At 29.0% G+C, this 13,793-nt stretch overlaps 3 protein-coding genes across 6 annotated transcripts in view; 2 read left to right on the top strand and 1 right to left on the bottom strand.

The window, feature by feature from the left end:
* LOC117166676 (zwei Ig domain protein zig-8) overlaps positions 1–3,150 on the top strand; it is a 108,780-nt gene extending 105,630 nt beyond the window's left edge. The window contains exon 7 of the mRNA XM_033350875.2: positions 1,536–3,150. Within this exon, the coding sequence (XP_033206766.1) occupies positions 1,536–1,648 (113 nt within the window). The 3' untranslated portion in view covers positions 1,649–3,150. The remainder of the gene's footprint in view (positions 1–1,535) is intronic.
* Positions 3,151–4,201: 1,051 nt separating this feature from the next.
* LOC117166759 (uncharacterized) lies at positions 4,202–7,379 on the top strand. 3 transcript variants are annotated; one of them, XM_033351037.2, is made up of 5 exons: positions 4,202–4,614; positions 4,789–5,634; positions 5,703–5,852; positions 5,926–6,159; positions 7,095–7,379. In XM_033351037.2, the coding sequence occupies exons 1-5, from the start codon at positions 4,495–4,497 to the stop codon at positions 7,098–7,100; spliced, it is 1,356 nt and encodes a 451-aa protein (XP_033206928.1). In that variant the 5' UTR covers positions 4,202–4,494; the 3' UTR covers positions 7,101–7,379. The 3 variants fall into 3 exon arrangements, with proteins under 3 accessions (XP_033206928.1, XP_033206925.1, XP_033206926.1); XM_033351034.2 differs by lacking the exon at positions 7,095–7,379 and adding an exon at positions 6,228–6,691 and having other exon boundaries at positions 4,203–4,614; XM_033351035.2 differs by lacking the exon at positions 7,095–7,379 and adding an exon at positions 6,228–6,691 and having other exon boundaries at positions 4,204–4,614; positions 5,706–5,852.
* A 140-nt stretch (positions 7,380–7,519) lies between these two features.
* Positions 7,520–13,626, bottom strand: LOC117166756 (kinesin-like protein Klp61F). Of its 2 annotated transcripts, XM_076617718.1 has the most exons (18): positions 13,312–13,626; positions 13,140–13,250; positions 12,668–12,815; positions 12,446–12,595; positions 11,882–12,042; positions 11,599–11,748; positions 10,980–11,222; positions 10,523–10,898; positions 10,172–10,443; positions 9,878–10,017; positions 9,686–9,792; positions 9,249–9,590; positions 8,945–9,172; positions 8,698–8,877; positions 8,399–8,621; positions 8,204–8,325; positions 7,891–8,124; positions 7,520–7,796 (listed from the first exon to the last, which is right to left on the bottom strand). In XM_076617718.1, the coding sequence occupies exons 2-18, from the start codon at positions 13,202–13,204 to the stop codon at positions 7,770–7,772; spliced, it is 3,168 nt and encodes a 1,055-aa protein (XP_076473833.1). In that variant the 5' UTR covers positions 13,205–13,250; positions 13,312–13,626; the 3' UTR covers positions 7,520–7,769. The 2 variants fall into 2 exon arrangements, with proteins under 2 accessions (XP_076473833.1, XP_033206918.2); XM_033351027.2 differs by having other exon boundaries at positions 13,140–13,626.
* Between the last annotated feature and the right edge of the window lie 167 nt (positions 13,627–13,793).

Here is a 13,793-nt window from a genome sequence, read left to right as displayed (position 1 = left end):
CCGCTTGGTAACTGGATAAACGTGGAATAAAGAGGCATAAAATGTCGGGGAACAACGTTTAAAATAGAAAGCCTGATATTTAAACGATCGAAAAGGAGTTTAAAACGAAATTCGTAGATTCGGGAAAAAATGCGCGAGGTTCGTTTGAAATAGCGAAGATACATAAATAGAAGATTAATGAAAAATTAAAACGTAGCCACGCTAGGTATTTTTTTGTATTATACAGGATGGTTGATAACTGGTGCTACAAGCGGAAAGGGGGTGATTCTACGCGAAAAAAGACGTCGAAAATATAGAATAAAAATTTTTCGTTCGAGGCTTTGTTTTCGAGAAAATCGACTTTGAATTTTCGCTCGGTACGCGTGCACTATATCGCGTCTCGTTATAACGGATCTCGCTGTAGATTTTTAAGAAAATTTAAAAAAGAAAAAAAATTAAAAAAAGAAAATTTCTATTCTATATTTTCGACTTCTTTTTTCGCGTAGAATCGCCCCCTTTCCGCCTGTACCACCAGTTACCAACCACCCTGTATACAACATATAGTCAAAATTCTAATTGTCACTCAACAAATCAATATTCTTTTCCTTACTTCGATCCACGAGTTTTTTAAGAAATTAAAAAATTACCAAGTATCCACTTGACTTTTTCATTTTTAAAATAAATCGTACATAGAATGTGGAAATGCACGTTGAAGCTTAGGTACATCTTGTAAGTTACACGATCGTCGAATACGTAGCATAAAAACCGTTGCCTTTGGTGAAATTTTTAACAATCGTATAGAATGCGTAATCTCGTTAGTCTATTTGCGAACCGGCTTTGAGTAAACGTCTACAGTATAGTAAACGACAGAGTGGTATTTATTGTCAGACGTCGTCGTTACAAAATTTATCAAAATTAAAGCCAACCATGAAATCAAGAATAACGTAACATCGGATTATGACGAGTCATTTTGTTAAATTTTTAAATAATGTCTTCCGAAAATGTTGCTTCGACTTTGAGAAATTTGTTAAATTTCGTAAATATCGATATTTACTCGCAAGAATCATATAACATTTATAGAATGCTCAATCTATTTTAGCTAAATTAAATAGTTTATGACAATTAAACGATTCCGATTGAACTAACTATGCGTTTTAATTAAAAAGGACAGTAATCTGTCATTCGTTTCATTCGTATAATTAAAGATCAAAAACATTCCAATTGGTGCGATGCCAATTTAAAACTTTACTTACTTCAGATCATAGAAGATTAATTACTGTTCCAAAAGTAGAACTTCATGCATAATCGAAGTAATTAATTTCGGCAAGCTTATGGTTACCAAATGAATTGATCGAATTAAGTTTAAAAATGTTTAAGAACTTTCCACTAATTCAAAATTTAATCTTTCAAATGAAAACTTTAAATTCGACCGATACTGCTACAAACTCACTTTCACTTCAATTTGACGAACGTTTTATAAACAAGTTTCTAATCGCGAATATTTACCGTTTGATTTTCATATCTTTATGTATTTTCTTATATTTTCTTCGTCGTAGGTGAGAAGCAAGCAGCAGTTCACCACGATCAATGGAACGCAGCGCGAACGAATCACGAAAAATTAAAAAGTCTGTACGTCACAATCGCCAGCCTTGTTTTCCTCCTTGGATGATCTTCTCGCCATAAAGTTCATCGAAACATTTTGAGGTTATGATTGCACATTATCTCGCATCGCTCCCTCTCTTGTGCATATCCGCCAGAAAGCGTTTCTAGTAACGGATCAGTATTACGATGGAAGAAAACTGCCGAATAAATTGTACGCAATAATTTAGTGTGCATTGTATACAATATCGCAAAACCACCTCCGAACGACGTTGTGAATACTAACTTATGTCATTGCAATCCGGTAACAAAGTATATCTCGTGGAAATTTTGTTTTACGAAACCGACCGAACCTAAAAAAATGCATGTTACTATTCGACCATATCGATTTAATGCAACAGACGTGTGAGTTTTGTAATGTTTCGATAGATTGTAACAGAGAATAAAACATGATAAGATGTGATTCACCTAAAACAAATTGCGCCTTTGTCTTTCACGAGGTTTGGCTTATATTGAAATATATCGATTAGTTAATTTAATATCTTCTTGTTATCCTATTTTAATTAACTTGCAAATTATTACAAATCGTTGAAAATTTTCTAATGCTTGTTCGTTTCTACAAGAACTGTTCTTGATAAATGGTTAATGTTACGTGTAAGTGTGTTAGTGTTAAAGCGAATGAAAGGTTGCGTTGTGCGTTTGTTACACGATTTAGGCTATACGATATTCATTTTTCTTTTTAGTGTAATCGCTATCAAAATCGATTTTAGATCGTCAAATACTTGGAATGTTATTCGGTATTCCTGACCGTATCCATTTTTAATCATATAGTAATTGTACCAGTGAATGAATAATTAAGTTGAAACTGTAATAGCAACCGTAACATGCATTTGTTAGGGCAAACATAAATGTTCTCGACGAACAACTGCGAATACTAGTAGTTTAAAGATAAGGAATAGTAATAAACGTTCTATTCTTCTCCTCTCGATGGCCTGTACATAAAATACCTTAAATATTGTATAGTCAAGGAAACATTATGCTCGATTGGTCGATCTATTGCGACTTGACATAATTTTACAGGTGTGCAAATTGCTTGCTCTTAAATATGTGTATAATTGCCCGACTTAAATCGACCAGTTTAGCTACGCGCATATGTTCTCAGATAATAAACTATCATTAACTAATTTCATCTAAATTTATTTGCTCAAATCATTCTACCTTCCCAAACATTTGCTTATCTTATCGTTACAATTATTTTGATAGATATTTATCTAAATCACTACTAATAATAGATTTTTTTTTGTTCTCAAGTTAAAATCAACGAGTATCTCTATAACCACAGTTATCGAAAAGACCGAAACCATTTCCTCTGTTGCAATATTCTTATCGACTACTTTTAGTAAGAAGCAGCCAGAAGTTTCCAACGTTACCGATTCAGCATAGGATAAGATTACAATGTTTACAGTGGCTCCAACTGACAACCTTTTTGATATAAAATTACAAATAAAGAATAGCACAGAAGAATATCCTATGATCAGGAACGAAATACAGAATCGTTGCTCATTCTTCTAACGAAACAACTGTTTGGAGCGAAATGCTCACAGCTCCAAGCACATTATTATAGAAACAAGGAAGGCAGTACAATAGGAATTATTTTTTAATTTAAATAATTACGTGAATATGTTTTCTGTATTTTAGATACTCGTATGTACTTATGTGTTACTTGTATATACAAGAAAAATAAACAAAATTGTTCCCAAAAACAATATGTCTTTCATTCGGTATGAAGTTTCGAATTGATATTTTTTTAAATCGGAGGATATCCTACTACATTGACTGAATATAAATAAAACACATAATCAACTAATTCCTAAACTGATAAACAAAAGACATAAAAATGAAACGTTACTACTTACGGATAAAATAGATATCTATATTCACTGTGCTCGCTACAAAATTCTACGTAATACAACCAGCCAGCCACCCGTTCAGTTTCAGATTTTTGTCATACGACATAATTGGCTGATCAAAGGAATAAAAATGCATGCAATTCATTAATATGTAAATGCGAAGAGCATAAAGAAATTTTACCTCGGCCCAGAAGAAGTCATCAGAAATTGGAAGTCATAACGCAATATGGAAGTAGGAGATTGTAAAAAATCTGTAACAGAAAAAGATGGAATTTAATTCAGAGCTTTAATATACATATAAATATTTAACAGGTTATTTGAACTTGTCGCGGGACAACTGATCATATAATAAAGGAGCGTTCAGACGATTAATATTATTTTCAGTATTGACGACCAATATATATTGTGAATATAGTGCTGCATATTGACAATAATACTGACGATATTGGCAATAATATTGATCGTTTGAACCCTCTTAAGGTCATACTGATTCTCCTTACTACTTACAACTTCTATACTTACGATATAATAGTAGTTTACTTCGAATAAATGAATTCAATCACCAGAAGTTTATTTAATCGGGCACTAACTAAAGTTTTATTTAAATAAACGGAGCACATTCAAACGAACTAATTATATCCGCGCCATGTTATAAATTATAGATGGCGTAATAAAACTTAATGAATCAAATCTCGTACCTCGATTAACAACTAACTTCTCTCTAGTAAGATATCTTGACAACTGGACAGTGAATAGTGAATGTAGAATTTCATATAAAAGTATATGTACAATGTATATCATTTGGGGGCGTTAAGTTTATGTGTTATTTGCTATGTTTTACTAAAAAGTTACTGTACAGATAATTAACTTTATTTCCTATAAATACAATCCATTACAAACTGTCAAAAATTTCTAATTTATTGACATTTGTTTGAAAGTGCTAATATGTATACATTTCCTGTTAGAAAATACCGTGCCTTAGCTGCAGAACCATAAGCAATTTTTAATGATTTCTGTAGAAAATTTCAACAACACATTGGAGACAAAAAGTATGGAAAACGTTATGGAGGGTGTAAATGGACAATTACAAATAAGATATCAAAAAATTGCCACAGAATATTCAAAAGTAAGAAATATTCAATATATCATTTACATAATCTGGTTTTTGAAAATTTATGTACTAAGAGATGTTTTTATTTTTAATACTATCATCTGTTTGTGAAAAAGAATTATCGCCCTTACTAGTTCGATATTTGTAAATATTTATAAGAAGATCATTATGAAAGAATTTTTTCCTTAGATTCGTGCTCAGGCAAATGTTTTAAAGAGAGCTGTGATTGATGAACAAGCACGTAATGCTGATATACGAGAGCAACTGAAAGAGAAGGAAGTAGAACTTCGCAGAGCCGAACAAGAATTAGACAGTTTGTCATTCCGAAATCAACAACTAACTAAACGTATAACTGTATTACAAGAAGAACTTGACAAAGCACAAAATAAATCTAAAAAGGGAAAGAATAAATTATCGGAAAATAATAGCCAGGTACTAACATCTCCAAATCATATTTTGGATGAAGAATTTCAAAAGAAAATAGTTGAAAATGCCCAGTTATTATCGCAAATCAGTGATAAAGATAGCGAAATTGAAACCTTAAATGAAAGGATACAACAACTAGAATCTAAATTAGATTATTGTGAAAAATGCAAAATTGAATTAGAATGTCAATATCAAAATACTATAGACAAGCTGGAAAGAGAAAGAAATGATTTACAAAAAAAGTTAAATGATAGACAAAAGCAAGAAGAAAATGTATCGTGGTCTAGTAACGAAGGTAAACGAGATGGATACGAATCTGATAATAAGGTAGGACATTCCAATTTCCCAGAGGTAGAACCGTCTCCATTTTCATCGCCATCTGTATCACGTAGATCGTTAAAGTCTATTGGCGAAGGTCATCCTAAGGTACAGGAAGAAAGTAACGACTTTGATTTTTCAAAATCGTGTGACCTAGAAAAAGAAATTAACCATTGGAAGGCACAATATCATATGCTTAAAATAAAATATGATGAGATACAGCAAAAGGCTTGCATAAGTAATGTGCAGATTGAACATGAATCTTTGCAATCTGCAGAAATAAATAATATGGTAATGTTTATTTCAAATTACTTATAAGAATTTTTATTTGAAATAATCTAATCAATAAATGTTTATAGCAGATTGGAAAGTTAACAGTACCTTTAGCGATACCAGAAGAAATTGAAGCTCGAGAAGCAAAAATCCGAGATTATTTTCTACAAGAAATCGACAAATTAATAACAGAAAAACATATTTATCATGTGAAAAATTTAGCTATGGCTGCTAATGTAATTAAATATATTTATGCAATTTATTTGTATGTAAAACTTGATGTATTTTTAATCGAGAAATATTTTTTAGAGTGAAGTTCTACAAGTTCATTTAGACACAAGCGAATCAAAGAGAGAAAAATGTGAATCGGCTCTCACAGAAGCACTTTCAAATTGTAATACTTTACAAAAAGATAAAGAGATACAAGAAGGAAATTATAAAGCACAACTCAGTACTATGAGCGAACATCTTGCTAATATGAATGAAAAACTCATTTCACAAACGGAAGAAATACAACAATTAAAATTCCAACTTGTAAATAAGGTAACAATTCCTTATAAAAGTAAATGCTATTATTTTAAATACTCAGCGTATGGTTTAATAATTTTCAGAACAGTAAAAAGGGAAAACAAAAGTGATACAAGTCAGGTTATAAAGTAACGATTATTGACATTCCTACAACAATGTGCTTTAATCAGAATTATTAGTAATTTGAATTTCGTGTACATATGCAACTTATGCCTGACAAACAGTAATTATTTTCCGTCATATTTTAACTAATATGCTATGAAAATTTTAAAATTTCTCTTAATGTTATCTTATTTATGAAAGAAATAAGAATTATTATTGGTGTTTTATTTATGAATATTAACAACAAAAATTATAGGTTATGTAGCATCGAAATATACATAATACTGTCATTTATGTACATTTTACAGTCTCATTACATCAACTGATTTTTATTTCATAAGTTCAAACTTCTCCTTGTATTTCATGCAACATGAAGTAAATTAAAATATCTAAGTTGATATTCTCTTAAGTATTTAATATATAATAAATAAAATAATTAAACATACTGGAAAATTTGCTTTTTTTATAAGAGAATCTTAAAATATTCCCATATTTCCGGAATAATAATAAATATATTTTTTCCTTTACTTTATATTGAATTTTATATTTTAATAAATAAAGGTAACTTAACTGAAAGATTATTAATCATTTTAAATGCTCAGTTTTGTGAAATACTTGAAACATTACATTTTCTTTTAATATCTTTCTAAACTCATACTATGTAGAAAAAATTTCTTTAAACGATTACATCTTATAGATATGTTATCTTCTATCAAAGTTTTGCAATGGAACCTTCTACTTTATTCCATTACAGTTCATTTCTTCAGGTTGTACTTTTTTATATCTAGCTAGAAATAATCGAATGTCTACACAGCATTATCCATATTGGCATTTTTTTGCATGCCCAGGCATAAAACAATTGGCGGATATGGGAGTCTCACCCCTACAAGCATCGATCCTGTCATGAGGTACACTGTGAATACAGATGTATAATGTTATTATCTAAATGAACCATAAACAGAAAAAACGAACATAATGTGAAAGAAACTTAAAAGAATATAACTCATTTCTTTTCTAAATTTTCACAAACAGAATTTAATCTAAAAATTCACCAAATAAAGCTATATATTTAATTATCATCGATAAAAACGATTTTCCTGCTAAAAAATTACAAGGAACTTTTTCGAATTCAGTGAAAGGAATCGAAGAAATTCAATTCAGGAATGAGAAAGTAGAGTTTTTAACCTTTAAAATGGACCCACATAGATTATTGTATGATTTTTTTCCCACGGGATTGTAATACTTAGAAGATTGACAACATTTCGACCAAAACTTTCACTCGAAATACAAGAATACATGATTAGAGTTAATTTCTTTTAATTCTATAATACAAATTTATTTTATCTTCTATCACCTAATAATTAAATTGAGACATGTAATATATGTTTTCTAAACTAACATGTACACATATAACATAATGTTAATTGGACAGATTGTATAAAAATAAGTGGAGAAGATTCTATACTGTAAATATTTCTATCAGCTTCACTTTTTGTTTCACTTTGTGTTCTGATTGTTGTATATTAGTTATTATTTTCCTTGTTTTCATTCTGTAACACATTAATATGAGTATCAAATGAAACATTACTTATAATTACATAAAAGTAATTAAGAAATCAAGAGTATAAGTAATTAAGTATTTACCTTTCTGTATATTGCAGATTCAGATTTAGTATGGGATTGTATCAACTTTGGAGATACATCTAACATTTGTGTAATATTTTCAGTATGAGAATCCATAAATTTACTACTTGAAATAGAGGTATCAAATGTTATATTATCAATTGCAGAAGATACAAGTGTAATGTCAGATAATGCAGTTGAATTTGCAATGCCCTTCATTATTTCACTATTGGTGATTGTGTCATCTTGTATAGACTTATATAAAAACATGATAGACGTATATGAGATAATATTAAGAGTACATAAAATATATTTTATCACATGTATCACTTACATCATCATCTGTTGTTTCAAGAAATTTTCTGCTTTCTCTAAACTTTTTAAGAATTTGTTCATGTGGAGACGTTACCTTAAATTGACGAGGATAGGAAAAGTTTTTCCTTGCTGGAGTTAATCCTAGAAAAAATTCACAAATTAAATTAAATGCGAATATTCCCTTTTTTTTATTAATCTGTGCACGGTAACAGACCTGTTGCGACATCACGTTGCAAATCTTCATCAAAAAATTTGTTAATTTCACCAACTGTTATTTGTAACTGTTCAATAATATTATCATTCCGCACACTTGATTCCCTTATTTGGTTTTCTAATTGGGCAGATACGTTTTGAGACACATATCCAGTATTTTCCTTTATATCGTTCACGAATCTTGAATGGTTTTTACTTATATCTGAAATTACTTCATGTGCATCCTATAAACATGACGCTGCATTTGTTAATGTTTGATACTTCATAATATGTTAAATAAAACATTTCCTGTATATTTACATTGATTAATGAAAGGGATATATTCTTATCTGAATCCATTTTCAGTTGCTCTTCCTTAATATTACATTCCATATCATTTGTATACTGCTTCGACATATTACAACTTTCATTTATATTTGACTTCAATTCGTTTATTAAATCCTTTCCTCGCTTTGTAATCTCATTTGCAATTTCTTCATTCTATTGACAAAATAAAAATCAATTTTTTTATTCGAATTAATAAAAAGGATTATAATTCGAAAATTACCTGTCTTGTTGTAACAATAACGTTATTTTCAATTTTCTCTATATCCCTTTGTATATAATCTTTTAAATCATTTCTCATTTTAACATTTGTATTAGAACTATTTGTTGCTTGAACATTAGCTTCATTACAAATTTTACTAATATAATCACATTTGTCAATTGTAGCAGAATAATGTTTTCCTTGACTTTTATGTAATTCGTTTGACTGTGAAAATAGATTTCCCATCATCTAAAATACAATAATTCTATAATTTTGAAATCAACATTAATATTTTCGGAATCGAATAAAGATATATTCTTTATACTTTAGTAAATAACTGTTGTTTTTCACTAAATTCCTGTTTTTTACGAAGTACTTCAACAGCTTCCATAATACTTTTGATACTTTGGCTCATACAATCATTAATCTCTAATTCATAATTACAAGAAGCATCTATCATTTCTTTTAAAAGAGTCGAAGTTTGTTTTAATTTTTCAGATACATTATTCCTTATGATTTCCAGGTTTTTAGCTATTTCATTTTCTATCATACTGTTGATGCTTTCAACCAATTGCAGAGAAACGACACTCATTAATTCATCTTCAGATTCCACTGTACCAACCACATTTCTTACTTCATTTTGTATCCAATTCTGATACTCTAAATGCTGAGATATTAAAGAAAAACAATAAGTCTTTGTAATTGGAAATCAAAAGATGTAGAAATAAAATATGCAACTTGATAAGAATTAACAATACATACAAATTCATTTATATTTTTTGTTAAATTAGTAGTATCTGATTGATTCGAATTGCTCGTCGCGTTTCGATGTACTATCGTGTCAATACCGTTACATTTGGTAGAGGTTTCTATATTCAACAGAATAAATAGAAATAAAAATTAGTAGATGGAATATATACGTGAATTTCTATAATGTGAGAAAGTATTTCTTACCGATGTCATTTTTCATTGCTGGAAAAAGTGTCTTTAATTTTTCACCATATGTAGATATATCTTTTTCTATATTTTGCAAACATTCACAAACATTACTTTTCACGGTTCTACCAAGGTCTTCAAATTTTTGTTCTGTTTTACTTGGGAGAAGAAAGACAGCAAAACAATTATTTCATCGTACAATAACATGTAAAATATAAAATATTATGCCTACTAAGAGATTTTTTATGCATTCAAGAATCATAAAATTAGCATTTGCATAGTCAAAAAAACTGTAAATGTAAAGAGACAAACCTTTTCCTGTCAATTTTGTCGTGTAATTTATATGAATCTGTTATTGCTGTATCTGCAACATTTAGCAAAGTCTGAGCCTGATTCAATAAAGATTGTTCTGTATTCATATGTCTCTCTACTAAATATTTATGCTCATCTCGTTCCTGCGTTGTTAATTTTAATCGATAATTTGACGACTGTAGAGCTTCAGAGAAATTATTTAATTTAGTCTTAACTTCATCTAATTCTTTTGTCTGGGCAATATTTTGCAATTCAAGTTCATTAAATATTCTCTAAAAATAAAAACAATATACTAAAATTATAGGCAATAAGGTAGAGAAATCAAAACTTTCTTCATTAATAAAGATGTACCTCCTTGTCTTGCATAATTTTCTCAAGCGCTTTTATATGATTAATTTTTTCTTCTATTTCCTTAGTCTGTCGTGAAATTAGTGTTTCCATTTCTCTATAATTATCATCTGCAAGATAAACACCGTTTCTATCACGTGAAGCTAATAAATCTCTTCGCAGCTTTTCAATTTCTTCTGTATATTGTTTCAAAAATTCTCGTTTCGAAAGTTTCTGGTTTATTTCTGGACGATTTGTGATATTTTTTGCACGATGTGCATAATCTAGCGTTGATAATGTTTCCTCAAGGTTAATGCTAGCAGGGGATACTGTTGCGATAATTGATGTTTTTGTCCGACCACCTAATGATTCCTGCAGTAATCTTGTAAGTTTAGATTCCCTACATAATGTAAAAAGTAATAATGTAAAGTAGTTATATAACTGATCTTGCTGTAAAAATCAGGATATTTATTTTTGTCACCGGTAAGGTATATGAGGTGCTTTTTCAACAAGAGCTGTTATAACTCTGCCAAGAGTTAATAAAGACTGGTTAATATTACCAGCTTCTCTTGCTCTCCTATCAACAGAGCCAGATCTTCCAATATTTTCGCTACCAGCCAGATCCACTAAATTTAATTTCCCCATTTTCAGAATCTCTTCACCATCTGTATTACCAGTACTTTCTTTCATATGTATAGTAATTGAGAATATAGTATGGGACCGGCTGTAATCATGTTTGGACATTTCATGTGTTGGAACCAATAATATACTTAAAATGTAAACTTATATAATACACAAAATGTTTGCAAACATATACCATCTGAAATAATTAGTAAAATATAGGAGATATGAGTAAAATAACACATTTTATTTTTATGCAAAGTATAATAACATAGAAGTAACTTTTAACTACAAATTTTCACTTTGACATTATATGAGATAATATAAAAAAATATTCTGCACGAGGATAGAGAAAAAGTTTTTAACTCTTCCTCATATCTCCTAGTACTTAGTGATTATTCTAATATTTAAGCTAACATGCATATTTACAGACATTTCTAATATATAAAAATTAACTTTAGTAATAAAAAAATAATGACCTAGACTGAGTATTCATCAATGTTGCAGCTGTTTGCCTTCTGTCAGACCCTTTCTTAATAATTTTATAAACTTCACTTGCATTGTGTATTGTTACTTCTTCTAATCCATGTATGATTACTGCACCTTTCTTTGATGCATCTTCATATAGCCTATTCAATTATCATTATATTAGATGTGTACGTGTGTATGTATACGTTAATCTATCAAAATTTAAATAAATAAAAAAAATTTAACTAAATATTTGAGCATTTCTTTTTAGTTTAAAGAACTTGAATTACATACCTCAATTTACATGCATCATTACTAGATGATAAAAGATCAAATATGTCTTCATTATAGAGTTCAAGAAAACTAACTCTAATTGTATATTCCTGCGTTTCCAGTAGTTGCAATTTGTCAAATAAGTGACTTAAAGAACGTGGTATCATGCCAGCAGACGAGTCCTACAAATTATATAGTCTCGTATAAGTATAAATAATATCCTTTCATATTTTATTTTACACTTTTATATTATATTATTTAATATTTCTTTTCTTTATACTTTACATGATTATTAAATCTATCTTATATGCTTAATAACTGATATTATTTTAGTTTACTATCACTATTGTATTTTATAAAAATATTATTTACTAATACTGACATTTTATATATTATGAATATGTTCATTATCATTATTTATGTAATTTACTATGGAGTACTTTTGGGAAATTATACTTATATATAAATTTCTTGTGTTTATTTCTTTTTTCATTGCTTCATTAAATATTTATAGAAGTTATTACCACTTTATTTATATTTGAAATTTTATATTTCATGAATAGATGAATGCAAAAAATATCTTACACTGTGCCAATATAATGTTCGATCATTGTTAATTCCTTCCATTGTGTATGTCTTCCCTGTACCAGTTTGACCATATGCAAATACTGTACAATTATATCCAGCCAATACTTGTTCCAATAATGGACTAACAACGACATTATATACATCGATCTATCAATTGAAAAATATGTAATAAACTAACTTTTCCTTAAATATAGATGTTCATTAGTCATAAATATATACCTGTTTTGACAAAGGTCCAAATACATTATTAAACTTAAATTTTTTAGAAACTTTGTCATTTGGACGTTCATGTATTATTATTTCCCTATTATTTGGAACTTCTAATATGGATGTAGATTTATTGTTTTCCTCAAAATTGCTGATAGGTCTAAGAAAATAAAAATTAGGAAATAAGACATAAGAAACCAAACTTTTCATGTAAAAATAAATTATATTCTAACAACTAATGCTTACATGAATGTATAACTTATATAAATGTTTTAATATCAAAGATTATTTTTTCATATCAATAGCTATTATTACTAAATATTTATTTCGTTTCAGGTCTCTTTCGAATCTTTAGATTTTTACCTTCTTAATTTTTTCGGTATATATGAAACCTTGTAATTTACACATTCTACTGATATTTTATTGATATTAATATCATAATCTTCTAAAACAACAGTTTAAAAAAAAAAACTAAATCACTCACCTAACACGAACAAATACTTGTATCTGCTGACATTTTTCCTTTCTTCCACTCCGTGTGTCGTTCATCTTTATTATTATTTAAATTATGCTGATTTTCGTTGCAATCAAACTACTATGTAAAATGATGCAGATTATTCGTTACAATTTAAACATCAATTTAAAATGTGTAGTACCTCACAAAGTCACTTGGAGCGCTGTTTTGTAAATGCTCTTGCGCTGATTTGTGGCGAGCTAGTAACAGCTTCTATTGCCGCAGAACGGGCAGTGATCGCAATGGAACAAGAGTCGCACACATCGAGCGACAGAAAGCAGACATGTGAATCCGTCTTCAAAAATCAACACCCCTCTAGAAAATACAAATAAATTTATAGTCAAAATTTACAGTCAAAATTAGTCAAAATTTTAACGAATTACATTATTGAAAAATTTGACTAAATTTAGGTATTAACTAATAAATCTTCCGATTTTAACTCAATTTTGTTATGAGCTAACTACATGTATTGTTAACTTCTTATTTTAGTAAGTGTTTTTAAGGTTACTATCATAAACAACAGTAAATTGTTTTATGAATGAAGAGTTTATATTGTGCATTAATAACACAAGCGAATATATAGGATTATGTTGTGATTTTTATAAAACAGTCTAGAATTCGCGC

The sequence above is a fragment of the Bombus vancouverensis genome, chromosome 4 (assembly GCF_051014615.1).
Source record: "Bombus vancouverensis nearcticus chromosome 4, iyBomVanc1_principal, whole genome shotgun sequence".
Taxonomy (NCBI): Eukaryota; Metazoa; Arthropoda; class Insecta; order Hymenoptera; family Apidae; genus Bombus; species Bombus vancouverensis.
Note: the sequence above shows the minus strand (reverse complement) of the source record. Positions and strands in the feature narration are given on the sequence as shown.